Raw genomic sequence first — 19,515 nt, forward strand, 5'->3', positions numbered from 1 at the left:
TAGATCTTCTTGGATTCTAACTCTCTTGATACAAGTCTACTACTCTAACCTTTCGGCTAAGTAGTTATTTGAGAATCCAGGGACAAAAGGACAAGCAGTCTGGTCAGCCTGTTGACCACTGAACAGACAGCCAAGAGGATTGGCTCTGCAGTCTGGCCCAGGTAAACAACTTCACAGATTACCATCAGCTAATCAAGGCTGAAGCCGTGCTGCAGAGGTGACAGTGACAGACAGGAACAGTGACCTGCAGACCAGTCAGAGGAGACAGTCTACCTGTCGATAGCTAACATGAGAAAAGGAGACATGCTATTTAGTTGTCAGGGCAGAACTTCCTCAGGAGGACCAAAACAACCAAAAACAACCAAACAACCATTCATGTTCATTTTAGCCATTTAGCTGATGTAATTATGGTAAATGGTCCTGTAATTGTATAGCGCCTTTCTAGTCTTCCGACCACTCAAAGCGCTTTTACATTATGTGCCACATTCACCCTTTCACACACATTCATTGGCAATGTCCATCGAACAGAAACTAACTCATTCATACACATTCACACACAGATGAATAGCATGGGGAGCAATTCGGGGTTCAGTATCTTGCTCAAGGATACTTCTACATGTGGCGGGAGGAGCCGGGGATCGAACCAACAACCTTCTGATTAGTGGATGACCCACTCTTCCTCTGAGCCACAGCCGCATTATCCAGACATGGTAACATTGTGCATAATGTAGGAGGTAGTGCTTTGTTTAAGAACATGATAAGCACATGTATGTTGATGTAATCAAAGTAATTCATGCGTAGGGATGACGACAAAGGACGGATGAGAACGTCATACATGTATTCAACATTAGGAATTTTCAGTTTTCCGACACTAAAGGTGCACTCATTATCAGATTTTTTTTTAAACTGCAGTTATTAACGGTTATTAAGAAAATGGCACTGGCACTGGCAGGAACTTTGAACACAAGTGGTAACTTTAGCAAGCACAGCTAGCCGTGGTGGTCTGATGGTCTTCCTTCAGTCAAAATTAAGCAACTCTAATTTCAAAAGCCTGACATCTTATGTGTAACCTGTTTTTGAAGCAACTAATGACCTATACACATTTATTCATTCTGCTGAAGGAGTAGGTCATGATCGGTTTGCTAAAAAAGTTTACTTAGTTTAAAATTTTGATTCCATCAAAATTAAAGAGGAGTATCAGTAACAACACCAAAAAGTATCGCTACTGAAAGGCAGTACTAACAAAACTCCTAACGATACTCACTTCTATTCATGTGGTAAATTCAACCAGTACTGGCTGAGATTGATCCTAAACCACTTAGGATAAATGCTACTTTTCTAGATCGAACATACTTAACACACAGCTTGTCATTGAGAGTTACAGGCCCAAAAAGCCTCTCTGAGTCGTGACACAGCCATGTTCCTGTGACACATCCGGCTCAGGGGAACTGTCTCTGTACCACTGAGTGAAGGCTACAAGCATCTTGTGAAGAGGTGTGACGAGCAGCACTGAGGCTAAACGGCAAATCGGGGAGGAAGGTCGCTTAGAGTAGTCATCTCTGGCGTTGGCAGGTTGACCCCTTACTGCCACACATCTGCAATTACAACTCACCATGTCCCCAGAGTGGACTCGTAGCGGGCACCACTGCACCCACCAACGAAGCGGAACAAGGACAGGACAGAGAATGCATGACTTGCCATCCATTCAGCAGGACTGAGCCACTCGCCCTCGCCTCTCCTGCTTGGCTTCCCAGGCCTGACCCAAATATGACGTCCCCGAATGAGACACGGCTTTAGCAGCACCCGGGAAAGTGGCAGCTCTTATTCCAACACACTCCCTCTATTTATTTTTTTTCCCTTTTCTTTTTCTTTCTTGCTTCTTTAAATAAGCTGATATCTTCTCAGCCTTTCTTGCTCCAGTGATCTTTTGATTTTCGTCTCTACCTGTGCTTTCTCTCTGTATGACTCTGCCACATTTCTCACCTGCTCCGTCAGATAGCTAGGAGCTTAAGCTGATGGTGGCATTATAATATTACCTTGAAATGTCTCAAACGTTCAACTTATCTTAATGCCATAGCTTTTATCTACCCTTACTTAGTCTGCTAATATGCCAGCCCCTCTTGAAGCAGGCTTTCTAAATGAGATTCATCACTTTCCTCTCAGAGTGCAGGAGCTGCTTGTTCAGTCTATTGATCTGCGTCTTTCCCTTTATACTGTAAGAACACACTTCAGCACCGAGACTCAATGACGAATGGCCTTTCACTGTGAAATATGGAAAATGTGTCAGGCAACCCATTGTGACGGCGTCATGCAGTGCCGCTTGAATTCAACAGTTTGTTTTGTCTAAGTAGAACTGAACCAAAACTGTATCAATAAAAGAAGCACCTCTCATTATAGAAGCATTTCTTTGAAGCACTAGTAATTTCAAAATCCTTCACAAGTAACCAAACACCTCATAAGTACTGCGCTGACAAGATTAAAACACAAAGGGTTTTTTTGTGGGTTATTTGAAAGCAAATTAAGCTGTCAGAAAGCGGGGTCTGCTTGAGTCTGTAACACCGCTCAGCTTGAGTTCTCGTTTGAAGGAGAAATGTGCATCTACTGAAGAAATTGCAGGTACAAAAAAGGTGTGCTGGCAAAGTGAGGATGAAGTAAGCAATCAGTATCTGCCATGTTATTGTAATTTCAGTTCTATTGCCTCATTTGAGGCAATAGCCTCCAAACTTTCTTTTTTTTCCTTAAATACACAGTTTAGTTTGCTATTACCTTTTAACATATTTGTATATTAAATTGAATAAATTGTAAGAAGACGTCTTAAATTGTTGCTACTTTGAATGCCGAGTCAGGCAGACTCTCAGGGCAATAAATAAATGAGTTGGCAGCAACTGACCTGTCAATCAAAGTTCACAGATTTCCTGCCTAAAATAGCAAACGTGTTCAACTGTCAGCGTATTCTTGAGCATCACTATGTGGGCATCCCTGCATTAAAGAAACGCTGCACTGAAGAGCTGAGTTGCTTCAGGTATCAGTGAGACAATAAAATACAATCCAGGATGTCCAGTTGTAAGAGCAGCATGATTTTGAATGCTCATCAGAGACCAGAACTCTGCAAAGCTGTTTATAGATATATAGATATACATTATCTTTAGTTGAAGCAGAAATACGGCGTTAATCTTACCCTTGTGCTGGCAGAGGCCCTCTATGTCATCAAACAAGACACGCAGGTCTTGACACTGCTGTGACGCAGATCTGACCTCTGACTCTTGGATTGTCTCATTACTAAGAATGCCTTGAGTGCTGCAGGACTCATAAACAAACATTTGATGATCCCATTAACAATAAAAGTCTCATAAGTGGTAATACTCGTACATGGAGACACAATAGCTTAATGGACTGTAATAGCTCAATAAAACTACAGTACATTTAACAGAGCCAAAAGTCCTCCGTTTGCTGCCGATTTTAATGTCACATAAACTCTTGTCTTCGCCTTGAACTTTAATTTGTTCAGGGAAATATTGCACGTTCAGTAAGGTCTTCTTTCACATCCATACACGTGCAATTGCTTAAATAAATAAGCCAAATCTTAAATTCAGCTGTCGTCAGTTAAAGGTGAGGGAAGGTGGGGTTGAGCTGCTGGTTGTTGGAGAATATTAAACTGCCTGTCCACCACTTTCAGACAAGCTTTTTTGATGTTAAGCTGCTGCCCGTCTCGAGCTGTGTCTCCTCCATTAAATCAATTTCTTTAAGCACATGCATATGTCACTTTGATTTGGTAACATCATGTCCATTTTAGGAAATTATAATTAGTTATCTGTCCTTCAGGTGGTCTTGGAAAGTGTTTTGTAATGTTTGAAGATTCGTCACATATTTAAATGACTGAATTATCATTTTGAAATGAAGCCATTCATTTCCAACTGGCCACCTCGCCTTGCTGGCTGAGCCTTCAAAAAGACTAATCCCAGATTTGTGGATCCATTTCAAGAGTTACAACATGTAGCTAAAGGCTACTTTGATATCTTTTCACAGGACTGGAGCTGCAGGCAAGGAATTAAAGTACTGTACAATGTTTGGTTTTGTGTTCTGATTATGCAGCGTGATCTTCCCTCACAAAGCTGGGGCAGCAGCAGCTTCGGTGTAAAATAAGCTGAGAGTGACGAGAGCATTACCAGGTTGTATCTTTGACCTGCTCCTCTCAGGGGGAAATGAAAAGCATGTTTCTTTCCTTTAACACAATACTACAGATAATGGAAGATTATGTTCCTCCACCAAAAAAGGTTTATGTGACAATAACACAAATTAACATGCCAGTGTCGGACACAGGGAAAGGCTACAGAACAACAAGTTCATCTTAGATAATAAAAAGTGGAAATGCAGTGGTCCACATCAAATGAATGAGGAGGCTGTGTGTGTTCTTGTTGTATCTCTGAAGGCAACCCAAGACATGGTAGTGAGATTGAGGGCTCTCTTACTGATGGATTGAACAAGACAAAATTATGATGTTGCTCCATCACAAAAGGTTCAGGTGACAATAACGCAAATTAACATGCAAGTGTTTTACACACAAAGACTACTGAACAGTGAATGGCAGCAAATAATGATTATTTTCACTATCTATTAATCTGCCTTATCGTGATCGCTTTATTAAAGAACCAGTGTGTAGGATTTAGTGGCATCTAGCGGTGAAGTTGCAGATTGCCACCATTTGAACACAGCTCAGCCTTCCAACCTTGGAGGAGAAACTAAGGTGGCCGAGAAACTTGCAGAAAACGGCCCTTGGTTTGACCCTTTTGGGCTACTGTAGAAATATGGTGGCTCAACATGGCGGACTCCGTAGAAGAGGACCTGCTCCCTCTGTAGATAAAAATGGCACAACTGCATATAAAGTAAATATAAAGACATGAGTGGACACACATTTGCATTGGGTGAGATTTACTAAATGGATATTCTGAGGCTTTATGCTTAAAAAGAGACAAAGAAAGAAAAAAAAAGACCGAAACCACTGGAGTTCCTGGTGAGTTTTTAATGGAAGCCCATGTCCATGAGTAAAAGAAAAGTTAGACATAATTAAAATAAAATCACTCACTGGTGAGTCAAAATTTTTAAATAAGATGTCATTGTATTTGTATGTGTGTATAACCTTTAATCAATTTTTCATTCTGGCAGAAATGGGCCTCTACAGTTTTGAGATCAGTCAAAGGCCGAGCTGTTACACAAAAAAAGTGCAAAAACAAGAAAATCTGCTTGTTGTTCAGTCTGAAAATTCATTTTGCCCTTTCAATATCAAAATTGCCTGCACCATGTAATCCTACTGACATGATAAAATCCTTTAACTTGTTATCCTATTGCCTAATATAAAAACCTTCAGCTAGCCTTTGTCAGATGCCAGCAGTATACCATTTAATAGATTTGGACTCCACCAGCAATGTGAATGTGTGTACATGTTTGAATGGTAAGTAGATCATTGGAGTTTGGCCAACATTCATTGGCTAAAGATCCATATTTTGTCACAACATATGCATTATGATAATGCCATATCAGTAGGAGTATACCACCACACCGACATGTACCCTAATAACAACATACAGTCATGGAAAAAATTATTAGACCACCCTTGTTTCTTCAGTTTCTTGTTCATTGTAATGCCTGGTACAACTAAAGGTACACTTGCTTGGACAAATATAATGATAACAACAAAAATAGCTCATAAGAGTTTAATTTAAGAGCTGATATCTAGCCATTTTCCATGGTTTTCTTGATAATAACCAAAATCACTTAAGTTCTTACATCAATAGCTATGGCATTGTACTGCCAAAAACAGTGCTTTTAGGCATTCCATGTTTTCTTTTCTGTCTGTTTTAGTCACATGATACACACAGGAGTTAGTACTTGATTGCATAACCATTATTTTTGATGACTGCAGCCATGCGTCTTGGCATGCTCTCCACCAGCTTCTGACATTGTTCTGCTGTCACAGCAGCCCATTCCTGTTGCAAAAATTCAAACAAATTTGCTTTGTTTTTGGGCTTGTGGTTCTCCATTTTGAGTTTGATGATGTTCCACAGGTTTTCAACTGGATTTAGATCTGGTGATTGAGCAGGCCAAGGCATGGTTTGAATGTTCTGGTTCTCCATCCAGGCTTTAACTGACCTTGCTGTGTGGCAAGGGGCATTGTCTTGTTGGAAAATCCAGTCCTTCGAGGCAGGAAAGAGTTTATCAGCTGATGGAAGAAGACTGTTTTCAAGAGTAGCCCTGTACGTGACCTGGTTAATTCGCCCTTCACACAATTGCATTTGCCCTGTTCTACCCATACTGAAACAACCCCAGATCATCACCAATCCACCCCCATGTTTTACTGTATGGGCAAGACAGTCTGGTTTGTAGGCTTCTCCAGGCTTCCTCCTAACCAGTAAGTGGGCTGGAGTGGGCATCAACTCAAAATTGGATTCATCACTGAAGAGAACCTTAGCCCAATCATCAACAGTCCAATCCTTGTGATCCCTAGCAAAGAGTAACCGGGCTTCTTCCGCGCCCTGTGTGACTTCAGACTAGCTTCAAGAAGTCGGTTTCGAACTGTCCTTGCTGAACAAGTCATATTTCTTGACAGTGCCCACTCATTTTTAAGGTCCCTGGAGGTCTGACGACGATTCCTGACACAGGAATGGATGAGTGCACGGTCATCTTGTGGGGTAGAAAGACGTTTCCTGCCTCGACCAGCTAGCAATTTGGTAGTACCATGTTCGGCTTGCTTTTTCTTGGTGTAATGAACGGCTGTCTTGGAGATCTTTAGTTTTTTGGCTACCTGTCTCTCACTCATGCCAATTTCCAGCAGTGCCAAGATGGCTGCCTTTGTGGCTTCACATAATTCTTTTTTTGTAGGCATTATGTGAGAGCTGACAACTTCTGAGTTGTGCTACGGCTTGAATGTAAGCAGGAAACCACTCTAGGCCTTTGCATGTGCAGTGCTGCTTATGACATGAAATGGCCTCTTATATACCCTGGGAATACAATTAAGCTTAAGCATGTCAAATAGGACATAAAGTATTATGGAATCAGCTGCATTTTTTGTCGTGTTCATTTCATTCTTCAGGTAATATACCTTATGTGGTACAAGGCATTAAAATGAACAAGAAATTGAAGAAAACAAGGGTGGTCTAATAATTTTTTCCATGACTGTATATGAAAACGTGGGCAGAAAGATGGAAACTAGTGAATAGTATGTCAGTTCTGTCTGCATTCACCTGTGATGGCCTCCTTAGCTCTGTGCTGCAGTGACACATTGCCTCTGGCAATCAGCTGGCATTATGTTGTAGGCGAGTAAGGCTGTGCCTGTGTGTGTCCTGAAGCGTCCTGATGCCAACGGCCATCACTGTCAGTACTGTGACATGACTGTGTGTGACAGTACAAAAACACTGCAGGAGAACTATATACATCACTTTCTCTCATGTAGATGCTACTACAGTATGACTGGGTCAGGCACAAGATACTGAAAAAATGCACATTTTACAATTTGTTTTATATGATTGAAAAATGCATCATACATTGTAAATGAATGTGATTAGTTACACATACAGATCATTATAATCTCTGTTTGGTTAGATGGCTAAATAACTCGATTATATTATACTAACTGTCTGGTCACGCTTTAATGAATTCTCTCACAATTATATTTCATCTTGTTTAGTGACAGATGGAAGCTGAGAAAGGTATAAAATATTGAGGACATGAATGCCTTCCTCACATCCAGACATGCTCACGGCCTCAGGGCAGCTATCCAATCCTACAAAAGAATGGAAAAGCAGCAACATGGTCCCATTTTCTCTGTCAGAACTTGCGGATGTCGCATAGACTACAATAAAGAGTTACGTGTCCTTCAAACCACTTTTGAGCAAATATTTGAGACATGATACTGATATTAAAGAAACTGGACAAATTCCATCAGGATTTGATCATTGATGGGGAGCTGAATATTGCTATTTTTTGTCAACTAATGTTGGATATATTTTAGTCTGGCAGAAGTAAGTAAATATAGGAGAAACTACCCAAACCACAGATATTTGTAGCATTCAGCCACATTCAGATTATCATTAACATATCCTCTTCATTCATTAGACAACTGTGTTGGCACTGCAGGGGTAGAGGGGCAGAGATCTCTGAAAAGTTCAGGGTCATCTGCCAAAAATACTGATTCTGACTTAACATGTGCCAAAGCACTATCATCCAGCAAGGCACTGCATCAGCTATTTAAATATGTGCATGCCTCCATGGAATACCTTGCAGCATTATAGCTTGTAGCATCGTTGCAGGCTGTTTTACTGATTAACCTGTAAGCATTAAAAAGGAAGGACAGGGAGCCAAAGTGAAACTGGAATTTCTGGGTTTCGTTTCAAACACAAGAAAAACATAAACTTATTCAACAGTATGTTGTGTGGTTTACTCTATATCTAAATAAGAATGTTTTTCAATAGTATCTAATATTCATCTTCATTCAGTATTTCTGTTTGTCCTTCTGTTCCACGTCTTTGACCATCACAAGTTAGATTTCACTGTGGAGGTGGGTGTGGTTTGCACTCAGCTGAAGGAGAGAGAGGTGTGGGGAAGGCTTGTGAGAGCAGCACCAGGTGAGTTGATTACCTCAGCTGCTAATCATTGTCTAATCACTCTAACCCTTTATGGGAGGGAAATGATACTGAGAGTGAGAGCTGCAGAGTAGCGGAACAGATTGAGTGGTGTTTGTGTTGGTAACAGCGAGAGAAAGTTACGTGTACCAACCACCTGGTTCAAGAGATTGCGTGCTGCCAAGACTCACGGTTGTAGCGAGACCTGCTACAGTTACCATCTCAACAAAAGAGACGGTTCGTTCAAACATAATCTCTGTCTCGTCTCTAATTACCAGGTTAGACGCACAGTACTGAATGGTGTAGACATTTTAGACAGCGATTACAGAGATTACAGCTAAATTGAGTTGGAAAAAAAAAATAAAAAATTTGAATGTGTGTCACAGGGGTTTACGCTGCACTGCTTGTAAATTATTTATGGGAGCTGTAGTTTAACAACTGTAGTTTTACTAACCTAATTAGTAAAATCACTAAGGTTTTGGCTTGTGCTGTAGTAAATGCTCATCAGGAGAATATTTCACTTTTTTCCAGAAAGAGAGATGAATAAAATAACTGCTCGATGAGAGATTTTAAGTCCCGGAAACTGGTGGAAAAGAGATTAGTGCAGAGGTCAGTCAGTTTGGTAATTTAAGTTAAGTTAGATTAGGTAGTTTGAATTGTTTTTTTTGTTTTTTTTGCCCCTTGTGTTGACGAGTTGTCCACAAATTGCTCTCTGCCCCGGCAAAATAAAACCAGTTCTATATGCATATACGAGTTCAACGGGCGTGACCTTTTAATCGTCACGCACCTTCAGCATCTGAGGTCCCACTGAACCAACAATCATTCATTCTATTGCAATACTTAAGAATTAGGCCTTCGATAATAAAACCAAACACCAGCTCATCGTTTCAGCACACATGGTTCTGTAAGTCATGTCTAGCTCCCTGTTTTTGATATCGTGAATGGAGAAATGATTCAGATCTGCTAAAACATTACGATTGCAAATTTAAACCCTTTTGGGAGATCATCACAGCATCTAATGATAATCTCCACAGATGTGCCCACTGCTGAAGAAATCTCTAATTAGGAAAATGTTTGCAACTGGCTTGAAAAATGCTGAAAAATAATGAATGACTCATGACTTCGCTTCCCTCTTTTCTTCTTTCTTTCTGACGCTGTACGAACGCCCTCAACTAAAAGAATTGTCTTTGCAGTCACCCTCCTCCGCAGAAATGTTTAAGTGCAGGGTCAGCAAAAGACAGGCACTCACGCACGCACACACGTATATTGCTCAAGGACACTTCAGCAGAGCAGATGCTTGCTGTCAAGGGGCTCGGTCCCGACCTTCCAGTTGAAGGACACTCTATTTAATCACTTTGTAGCTATACGGCAGGGTAACCAGTAGGCAATATGAGGGAGGATGCCATCCCTCTTGTTAGCAAAATGACCAAAATGCATCCCCCTTGTTAACCTGCCACCCCTTTTTCCATCTTCTATTAGCAGAGAGAGTGCAGGGTGGAGGGGTTGTTTAGTTGAATATGTTAGTCCAGTCTGCCTGACTCATTGATCCTTTATATGACTGAGGTTTGTGCAAGTTAGTTTTTCTCTTAGTCCCGCCTCTATATTAATCAATATTCTCAAAACTATGTACTATAAATACTCAATTCTGTACTATACTGTCGCCTATATACTCTATAGAGTCGTTTCACCTTCATAAGTTGAAAAGAGTGAGAGGATCATAATAGACGCACACTGCTGCCTGTGGTAATATTTTTCAGATCATTCAGTAGCGTCTGTGCAGCTGAAAATACACCCCGAGACCAAGCCACCTCTGTAACAAAATATTTTCGGGGAGACATGGTTAAGGTCTCCTGTAACAATGTCCTTTGGGAGGCGTTCACATGTGTCTGTGTGTGTTGGTTAGTGGTGTGGGGGCAGGGGGGGTGCTCCCTTTGGGCCACCCCCCCATGTTAAAAATGAACAAATGACCGATTGAGGGGAACATTGCTTGCGGCATCAACCACTCATCCACAGGTGCTTCGAATGACCTGCGGCACAGTCGAAATTCATTATCTACCACCAGATTTTTATTTGGGCTTTTTGGTGCAGTCAGATTAGGGGAGTTGATGGCCTTGAGCTCAAGGTTAAAACACCACAAGCAAACTCATAAAAGCGATTTTATTGGACTGCCAAACAGCCTCCAAAATGAACATGAAACCAAGTCTGCAAATCAGTTTTTGTTGGATAAATTAGCATTGTGTTAATATCTGTACGCTAAACTGCTTTACTAAACAACAGTTTGACACTTAAAAAACACACAGCTGAAGACAGAATCTTGTTAGTTCTTGTGTTCAGTCCAATCCACCAACAGTGATTTGCCATGCTTGTAATTTGGGATGTGTTTAGATTAATGGACTATAATGATGTTAATAGACTTTTGGAGTAGACTATAAACAGAATTATGATATTATAGTGTAAACAATAATCAGTGTAACTGTTATGGATTCTTTAATACACCTGCGTTTTGAATGAGCCATTCTGGAGTTCACTTAGAGGCCACATTAAGTTCGCTTTACTCATCACAACACCCACTCTGAGACAATTATAACATTACAAACTCGTGGATGTGTGGGAAGTCTAAAATTTCACATCTGTCCAACAAATATTTGTCTCATGTCACATTCACTTCTCCTGGAGCCCAAACTAAGGTACATTTAAGTATGCATTTCCTGTTTCACTTCCATATTCAGCAGCTCCCACAAGTCAGAGTGCACCTTTTGCCTAACGAGTGGATGTGCTCAGTCAGCCAATAGAGACACGGATGCTGCTGTGTTTATGAATGCTATTTATATAGTGTTTTTTATCACCATATTTAGTACATTATCACATTACCTGACTACAAACTGCAGCGTTGCTCTCACTGTTTACACTTACACTTTGTGATCAGTCTGAATAATACTTGTTTATTACGTGCATCAGAAACATGGCCCTTAACCATAACACTGTCACAATGCATTATAGAAAAGTAAGATTTAAAGCTTTATTGACACCTTTTCGTCTTGATTACATTCATATGGTTACACACATTCACACCTGGAAGTCACACACTATAACCACAGCCACATCCTCCGGACACCGAGCAGCTGCACTGGAGCTACTGGTGCTGTTATTTCACTTTCCCCAGCTTAAAAGCCAATTTCTCTAACTGTTAAGCTCCACTGCTCTTTGGAGTTTTACCCATTGTAGAGTCTAAAAGTTTTCTGGCCTCTGAAGCATTGTTATTTACTGTCTCTCTTTCAAACCTCCCAACTTTGTGAAAAAGGCCACTGAATCCCTGGAATACCTGTTTTATAGTTAACCTTACCTTTAACCCTAGTTCATTTTTATGTAGATTCAGCAATTTCAGGCTTACTGTATGTAAATGTCAGGAAACCTTTATAGCAGCAAAAACATTTGAGTTCAAAGTCTGACTGAAAAGGAAATATTAAAAAGTTTGACCCTTGTTCACCCTTTTAGTTGAGCTTCACCCCTCAACCTTAAAGAGTCTCTTGCTTTGTCAATATTTCTTAACATGAAAGGACCAAAATGTCTGCCGCATCTCTGATGCGCATCACGAAGCGCTTCGATCTCTGCTTTGTCCTAGGTTAGAAATCTTTTGAAGTGTTTCTCTTCAGGTTCTTTCATGTCTATGCGTCCTTCACTGAAATGTCCCAGTACACTTTTCTCACTCTGGACTCCCTTTTGGTGAGTGTTAAATAAACATGGCCTGAGATCACATAACCTCAGCTGTGTGAATCTACCTTACAAATTGCACCGCAGTATTTTACCTCACATCACACCGGTGCTGTGAGGCACACTTAAGCCAGCGAGGTGAACCAAAACTCACCGGCCATAATAGCTGCCGATGGGTTTCCTTGGCAACTGTTACTCGTCTTGAATTAATGCCACATTTTCACCAGTCCTCTGTTATCTGAATTCCACCTAGGCGTTTCTTGAAGGGAAGGGAATACAGACGCTAATGAGAAAACACTTTCCAACAGGGATCTGCTGCATGACGGTGGCTGGCATCATCTCCCCAGCCGCGCTCACCCGCAGGCATGAAATGATACTGTTGAAACTGCAGAAGGAGCTTAATGCACCTCCAGTGATGGCAGACTTACATCAAGATTAATTTAAAAAAACTTGGAAAAATTAGAGACCTGCAATATATTAAATCAACTGTTTTTATTAATTAGTTCAGGGAGAGTAGTGGATGAAAATAAATATACTGCTTTAAAATCCATCAGCGATGCAGCCTGAGAGAGAACAGGAAACATTCGTCTTCCTTCATATCATTAAACTTTTCAACTCTTTTCCAGCTGTGAACTGCAAGGTGCCAACTATCGCTAGAGAGCATTGTGGCTCTTTCTGTATATGTCCTGTCATGTTTGAACAAAGCCATAATGAAGATTTATGTAAAATTCACCCATGTCTGGATGACTAAAAGCCATCACTTTAACAGCTTGATGAAGCCAGCAAAGTAACGTGTTTCCTGTCTGAAAGGGGCTTATGGTCCTGTGCATCAGGCTGTGAATTGGCATGTAGCAGTTGTATGTTGGTGAGAGTGTGGGTAGGTGTGAAAGAGGGAGGGAGGTGAGGCTTGCACACTGCAGTGAAAAGCCGTTAGGAAAATGTTAGAGATGAATATGTCACTGTTCATTTGCTTTGTGTGGGTGTCAGTGATAGAGATTTGTTGCTTCTTTGCTAATAACACCTCCTACAAGCTCGGAGCCAACGCGACGTTTGATACAGAGAATGAACGTGTCAGTCGACCGCATCAAACATTCATGAGATTATAAAGACTTTTTACAATGGTAAATGTCACGCAGTGATTGTGGAAGACATGATGATGGGGTGTCGCTAATCACACAGCAACATATTGTTCATCCGTCAGAGTTGTTTCTAGGGTTAGACCAATATATAATACTGACTATATAACAATATTTTTTCCCCTCAGTGAGAGTTTCCATCCAGGTAGCTCTGGTGTGCGACTGAGATTTAGAGATACTGTATGCAACTCTGAACACTGTGCTCGATGGAATTTCTGGTTTGTGTCAGATTTTTATCAAAAGATGGAGTTTGCTCAGTTGTTAGGGATCTGTTGACGTGGAAGCTTAGGCTCGTGCCGACTGGAGATCGGATCGTATTTTGACAACTGAAGGGATAATCAACGATTGTTTTTTCCTGCGCTGATATTAGAAAGTTAGTCAGAATCATAATCATAATCAGAACTAAGGTGTAATGAAAATAATCTCTAGAAATTTCTATCTTATCTAAAATTACCTACTGTGCATTTAGAGATGGTTCTGGTGGAGCAGCATGTCCTCCCGCTGAGCCCCATTACTCAGCACGAGTGACGAGTGAATTTTAAATCCTTAATTACAAACCAGTTTGCTGTCTGTTCCCATGAATCTGACACTCTGTTCTCCACATGCCTGCTCGCCAAAGCTTTGCTCTGCGCTCCATAAGAGTGGTTAATGGTATAGATGTGATTTGGATTGTGATATTGAAGATGAGATAATGTTCAATGGAACACGATGCAGTGATACTGTTGCACCAAGTACAGACACACTGACACACTGATTTAATAGCAAATACATTTTTTAAATATGTGCAAATACACAGATACTCCCACTGTCCCCCGCCGATTTGATCACCTATATTGGCAATCTTTAGTAACCACAAAGGAGGGAGAGACACAACAGACGTCCCCAGTTGAACTTGAACCAGCGACGTTGTGGTTTATGATTGGATTCTTGACCTGATCCCAATTCAAGGTCCACTGAGCTTTCTTTTGGAGTAACTGGACCTTGAGTTGGGATAGCTTTCTAAAAAAATGGGCTACAGTTTGAATTACATTATAACAGCTACTGAGCCGGCATCTCCACAGAACCTAAGCTCAGAAAAAAAGTGGTAAATGGAGTTGGGATTATTTATTCTAAACAATTATGAAAAACAGTTGTTGTAGTCCTTATATCACACTAATCCAGATGCCACTGTAAACTGGCAGTTTCTGCACACTGAGATCTCTGCTTGTGTCACTATACTTGTGTTTTTGAAACCTTTGAAGACCATGATTTGAAAACGCACTGCCAAATGAACAATACTTACGGGCAATTTTTGCAGTTTTGTCCTTGGACATTCAGTGATTAATACTTTAAATGTCTGTTGGAAGAAGGCTACCACTGTGGCGTACCACAGGCTGAAGTGAAGAGACACCCACATCCACCCAGCCTAAACAGAGCTCCACTCTGATCTACGCTCCAGTCACAAGTGTTTTTTTACTTGTCCTATAGATTTTACAGACTAAGTCAAAGTTATGTTTTCTAAGTTGTTGTTGTTGTTGTTGTTGTAGAAATGACAAGCTCCGCAAGTCCCAAAGGTCTGCTGCAAACCAGCCTGTATTCATCAAAACAGGCCTGACAGATCACTGCGTTTATCATGTTAAATATCCATGCATGCACTGCTGCTATTAATAAACAGACGGCCTTTGCTTACGCATTCTAAATACTGATGAACCCAAAGATAATAATGAATTCCTCAGGGCTTTCTAATCAAAGATAGGACATAACTACAGCCTCGCTCTGCAGAAATATTGTGCACGAACCAACAATTTCCACATGATTTCCATTCTCCGCCTTGCATCAGTTGGTGGGCTCAGTGAGCAGTGGTCTGCTCTGTAAGATTAGACCGAGAGCCCCCGAGTGCTGGTGACAAACTGGAAACTAAAAGGCCAACAACATATGGCGCAGGGGCTTATGGGATTACCCAATTAACAAGGTGACTCAGAGAGCTGCTAATCTGCAAAATGTTCCGATCGAGTATACGGGCACAGACTGTGACGCATTGAGGGGTAGCCGCATCTTTTGACCATCCACGACCCAATTAAACACACACACACACACACACACACACACACACACACACACCTCTTTATGAGTGTTTGGTTAAGCGGTCAGCTCTAATTGTATTACATGTAGAGCCGCGCGCGCTGGTGCTTCCTGGGTGTCTGGGTGCTCCGGCAAACAGTCACCTACTCGGGCAAAAGCTGTGTGCGTAAACCGGCCATGTTGTCAACAAGGGGTTCATTAATTGTCATTATGAGGACACAGAGTGCGCTGCGGGCAGAAACAACACCTCCAAGTGCGTGTGTCAGCTCCGCGCGCAAACCAGAGCGCACGGAGACGCGACGTGACGCACAAATGGGCTACAAATCCGCGTGTGGACACCTTTCCACGCGATGAAGGATGTCGTCAGTTAAAAAGCGTGCTGTTGATTCACAATCATTAATGAGAACTCATGTTTGCATGCAGAGTTTTGGCGCAGGAGAAAGTGCCAACTGGGAGAGGACCAGTAAACGCGCTGGTTTCAACTGGATACGGTTGAGCTTGAGTTCGTGATATTTCCGAAACCAAGCAGTCCCACAGGACAGGCACATAAGATCCACTCTCTGAATGATATCAGAGACCTACATGCCGAGACAGATGATAGCATACTCAGTTAAACAAGTTAATACAGTCCAGTGTTCCCACAGTGTTACCATCTGCAGTCCCCGGAGATAACGCACTGTCTGTCCCCGCCACATTCACCGGGGACTGCCTTTATTCGACTGAGTGAGGATGCTTACCTTGTGGGAACGCGTTGGGTTGCACGACATGCAGAAAGCCGTGCACCATGTGGAACAGGATCCCTATCGGCCCCGGTTCGTAATGAGCCAGTGTCTCGTAAACTCCCGCAGGCACATAACCGAAATCCAACTTTCCCGGGGGTGGGAGTCTCCGCGTCCCCGTCTCTTGCTGGAGTTCGCCGGACGCCAACAGCACCCACAGCAGCAGCAGGGTCCCGGTCTTCCACATCGCGCTTGGGTGAAAGGCCGACTGTCCGTCAAACTGGGGGTTAAATAGCTCACCCGAAGAGGAATGGAAGCAGGAGTATGACTGCCTGGACTCTTATCTTCCTTATCAAACGGGGGGCTGAGGGGGGAGATATAAGGGGAAGGGGCGAGAGCAAATGTAAAAAAGTGTCCAGATGGATGGACCGCAGCTTTTTAAGTCCTGCTGCCCGCGGAGAGACTTGTTGTGAGCATGGTTCACCGCGGTCTGGGGCTCCTGACGGACGCAAACCGGGTGATCTTCTCTCCAGTCTCCGGTCTTCGATGCGTTCAGTCCCACCGAGATGAGCGCGCCTGTCGCTTCCACTCCAGCATCTGTGCGCACGGGGATGCGCTGCGTCACGGAGCGGGCGGGGTGCGCGCCTCCGTCACAGCTAGGGAGGACCGGTCCAGAGGGAAGCGCTCCTCCTGCCGGGGAGAGGAAGATGGAGTTTAGAGAATAGGAACATCTTGTGATTTAATATATGTGATGTCTCTAAAGGGTCCATACAGGCCGAGGAAAAAATCTTAGAAAGGAAATATGCAGTGGCGGAAATATTAAGCTCCTGAACATAAGGAGGCTACAATGTTGAGGTACTTGCAAATAATGCAGCATAAGTATTCCGATCTTGTACTTAAGCAGCAATAACACATTGTAAAATACTCTATAACAAGCAAGTAAGTACTCATTATGCAGACACTGTGGGTGTAATATTACCATGTTATCTTTGGATTAGTGTCACTGATGCATTAACATGTGAGCAGCGTTTTAATGTTGCAGTGCAGATCATTTTAATTGTACTTATTGTTCATCTATGTGCATGTATAGTATTTTTATAAGCTGATTTTATGTGTACAATCTAAACCTGCAGAGTAACCAGCAACCACAGCTGTCAGGTAAATGCAGCAGAGATTCATTCTCTGCTTCTTCACAAGCTTTACTGTGTTTCACTTCACCGCAGTCAGCTTTCCATCTGTCCTGCCAACAGGTGCTCTCTGTCTTCTCGACCTCTGACCCCTTCTCCACCCAGAGGGCAGACAGAGGATACCTGAGGTGCAGCACAGAGGGGTGATGTGATTGGTCGAGAGGCGATCAGGTGGGCTCCGCTTCTGTCTCCTTGCACAATAACATCCTTGTCCCCACTCTCTCTCCGCAGCACATGGGGCCCCCCTGGCTCGTGGAGACAAGGGGGACTCCTGTTTGGAAACCTTTGATCACCCATTCTGAGCACCTTTCCTCACTGATCACACACACTCATTAGGCCTGCAGAGAGGCATATGGGACTTTTAGCTGTACAGACACTTCTCAGGACAGAATGTGATTGGCTGAATGTTTTTCTGGGGATGGTTGAACCAAAGAAATCCTTTTTTTTGGCTTAAAAGAACTCTATGTGTAAGCATACAAATGCAAAATCAGTGTCAGTGTTCCCTCCTCATACTGCTTGAAAAATCCGTACTTCAGGGATTCAGTTCCCCCTCTTCCTAATTAATCGTCTTGTGTATGCTGCTGTTATTGCACCTTCATCCTTCTTGTTTATTTTATGTTGCCTTTTTTGCTGGGTCATTTTGTTTTCTTTTCAAAGTGAGATCTTTCTAAGCCCTGCATCAGAATGACCATCATCCACTCAACAACTCTCTCCGAGTACTACTACTGTCGCCTTGCATTGACACAATTTCCTGGAAGCGGCGAGGGCGCTGAGGCTCGTCTCAAGTCTTCAGCAGTATAAGGAGCTTAGCCCTGTAAGAATGTCTGGATTTACTGTACCTGATCTCACCTTCTCAACAGATACGGCTCGGCCTCCGGACGGGTGAGGTCATCAATGATGTAAACCTCAGCTTACTTGCAGTAAAAAAAAACACAAACAAACTAATTTTTGCTTTCCTTTTATCAGCATCGTGAGCTGTAGTCCGGTATGCTTCCAACAGCAGCACATAAAGAGATTCATAACTCATAGTTTGACACCACAACAATGACAACTAAAGTGTCCACTTACTAGCTTTTTCTGAGCTTTTAACTGTATCACACAGTGTTCATCAGGGGATGGAGTTGTAATGCAGATGGACCTGTTTATATGCTAGCTCAGCAGCAGGTGATTTAATCACGTCAGCACGTTTAGTGGGTCTCGTCTGTGTTGCATTAAAATACACGCGTGAAGGTCATTCCTGCTGTTGGAAAGAAAACAGTCCCAACTCGAGATCTTTCAATCATATCACACAGACCACGTGATGCACTCTTCATTAGGTACACCTTTCTTATACTGGATAGGACGTCGCCTTTGTCCCAGAACATTCGTCAAGGCGTAGATTCAACAAGGTCGTGGAAATATTCCTTCAGATCAAATTTCTTCCCCGTTGTGATGTTTGGTCTGAACAGTTGAAATGTCTGCTTGCTTTAATGCATTGAGTTGCTGACACATGATCAGCTGATTAGATATTTGCACTGATGTTCAGGTGAACCTAATTAAAAAGTGGATGTATACTGTGCATGACCTAATTTAATCTTTAAAAAGAAAAACATTTATAATATTTAAAACACATGTAAATGTTTATTAAATGTGGAACACCGTTTCAAAGGTGAAAAAATTCACTTATTTTCCCAACAATTCACGTGATAAATTCATACATTGGGAAAATGTGAACATCATTTTACATGTGATGAAGTTGCAGTCCTAAGCAGTAACAACATTTTTGAAGTGTCAAATTCCAATTTTTACACGATCAAAAAATTCGATTGATTTCGAGACTCCTCTACGTGCATGGAGACGGGTCAAATGACACAGTAACTGACTGATCCCAGAAACTGCAGCTGACGTGACAAAGGAAACTAAACTTACTGAGTGTTGCTGAGAGAAACTTGAGTCGCAGTTTCACATCTGTAGGAAGTTGTCTCATTGTGACTGCAAATCAGGATGTTTCCAAATCAATCTAAACAAAGAGAAGAGACTGCAACAGGGAGAATAGACACATGTGTGGGACATCTTCAAAAAGACAAAAGCAAAGACAAATGTAACT

General features: G+C 42.1%; 1 protein-coding gene across 14 annotated transcripts in view; it reads right to left on the reverse strand.

Moving 5' to 3' along the window:
• The window catches only part of prom1a (prominin 1a), an 80,340-nt gene extending 63,482 nt beyond the window's left edge, over positions 1-16,858 (reverse strand). For 10 of the 14 annotated variants that reach the window (XM_051420440.1, XM_051420438.1, XM_051420450.1 and 7 more), the window contains exon 1: positions 16,261-16,857. In XM_051420440.1, the coding sequence (XP_051276400.1) occupies positions 16,261-16,489 (229 nt within the window). In that variant the 5' untranslated portion in view covers positions 16,490-16,857. Of the gene's footprint in view, positions 1-16,260 lie in introns of all 14 variants that reach the window. The other 4 variants (XM_051420447.1, XM_051420441.1, XM_051420446.1 and 1 more) reach the window with 2 other exon arrangements.
• Positions 16,859-19,515: the final 2,657 nt, after the last annotated feature.

The sequence above is a fragment of the Dicentrarchus labrax genome, unplaced genomic scaffold (assembly GCF_905237075.1).
Source record: "Dicentrarchus labrax unplaced genomic scaffold, dlabrax2021, whole genome shotgun sequence".
Classification (NCBI taxonomy): domain Eukaryota; kingdom Metazoa; phylum Chordata; class Actinopteri; family Moronidae; genus Dicentrarchus; species Dicentrarchus labrax.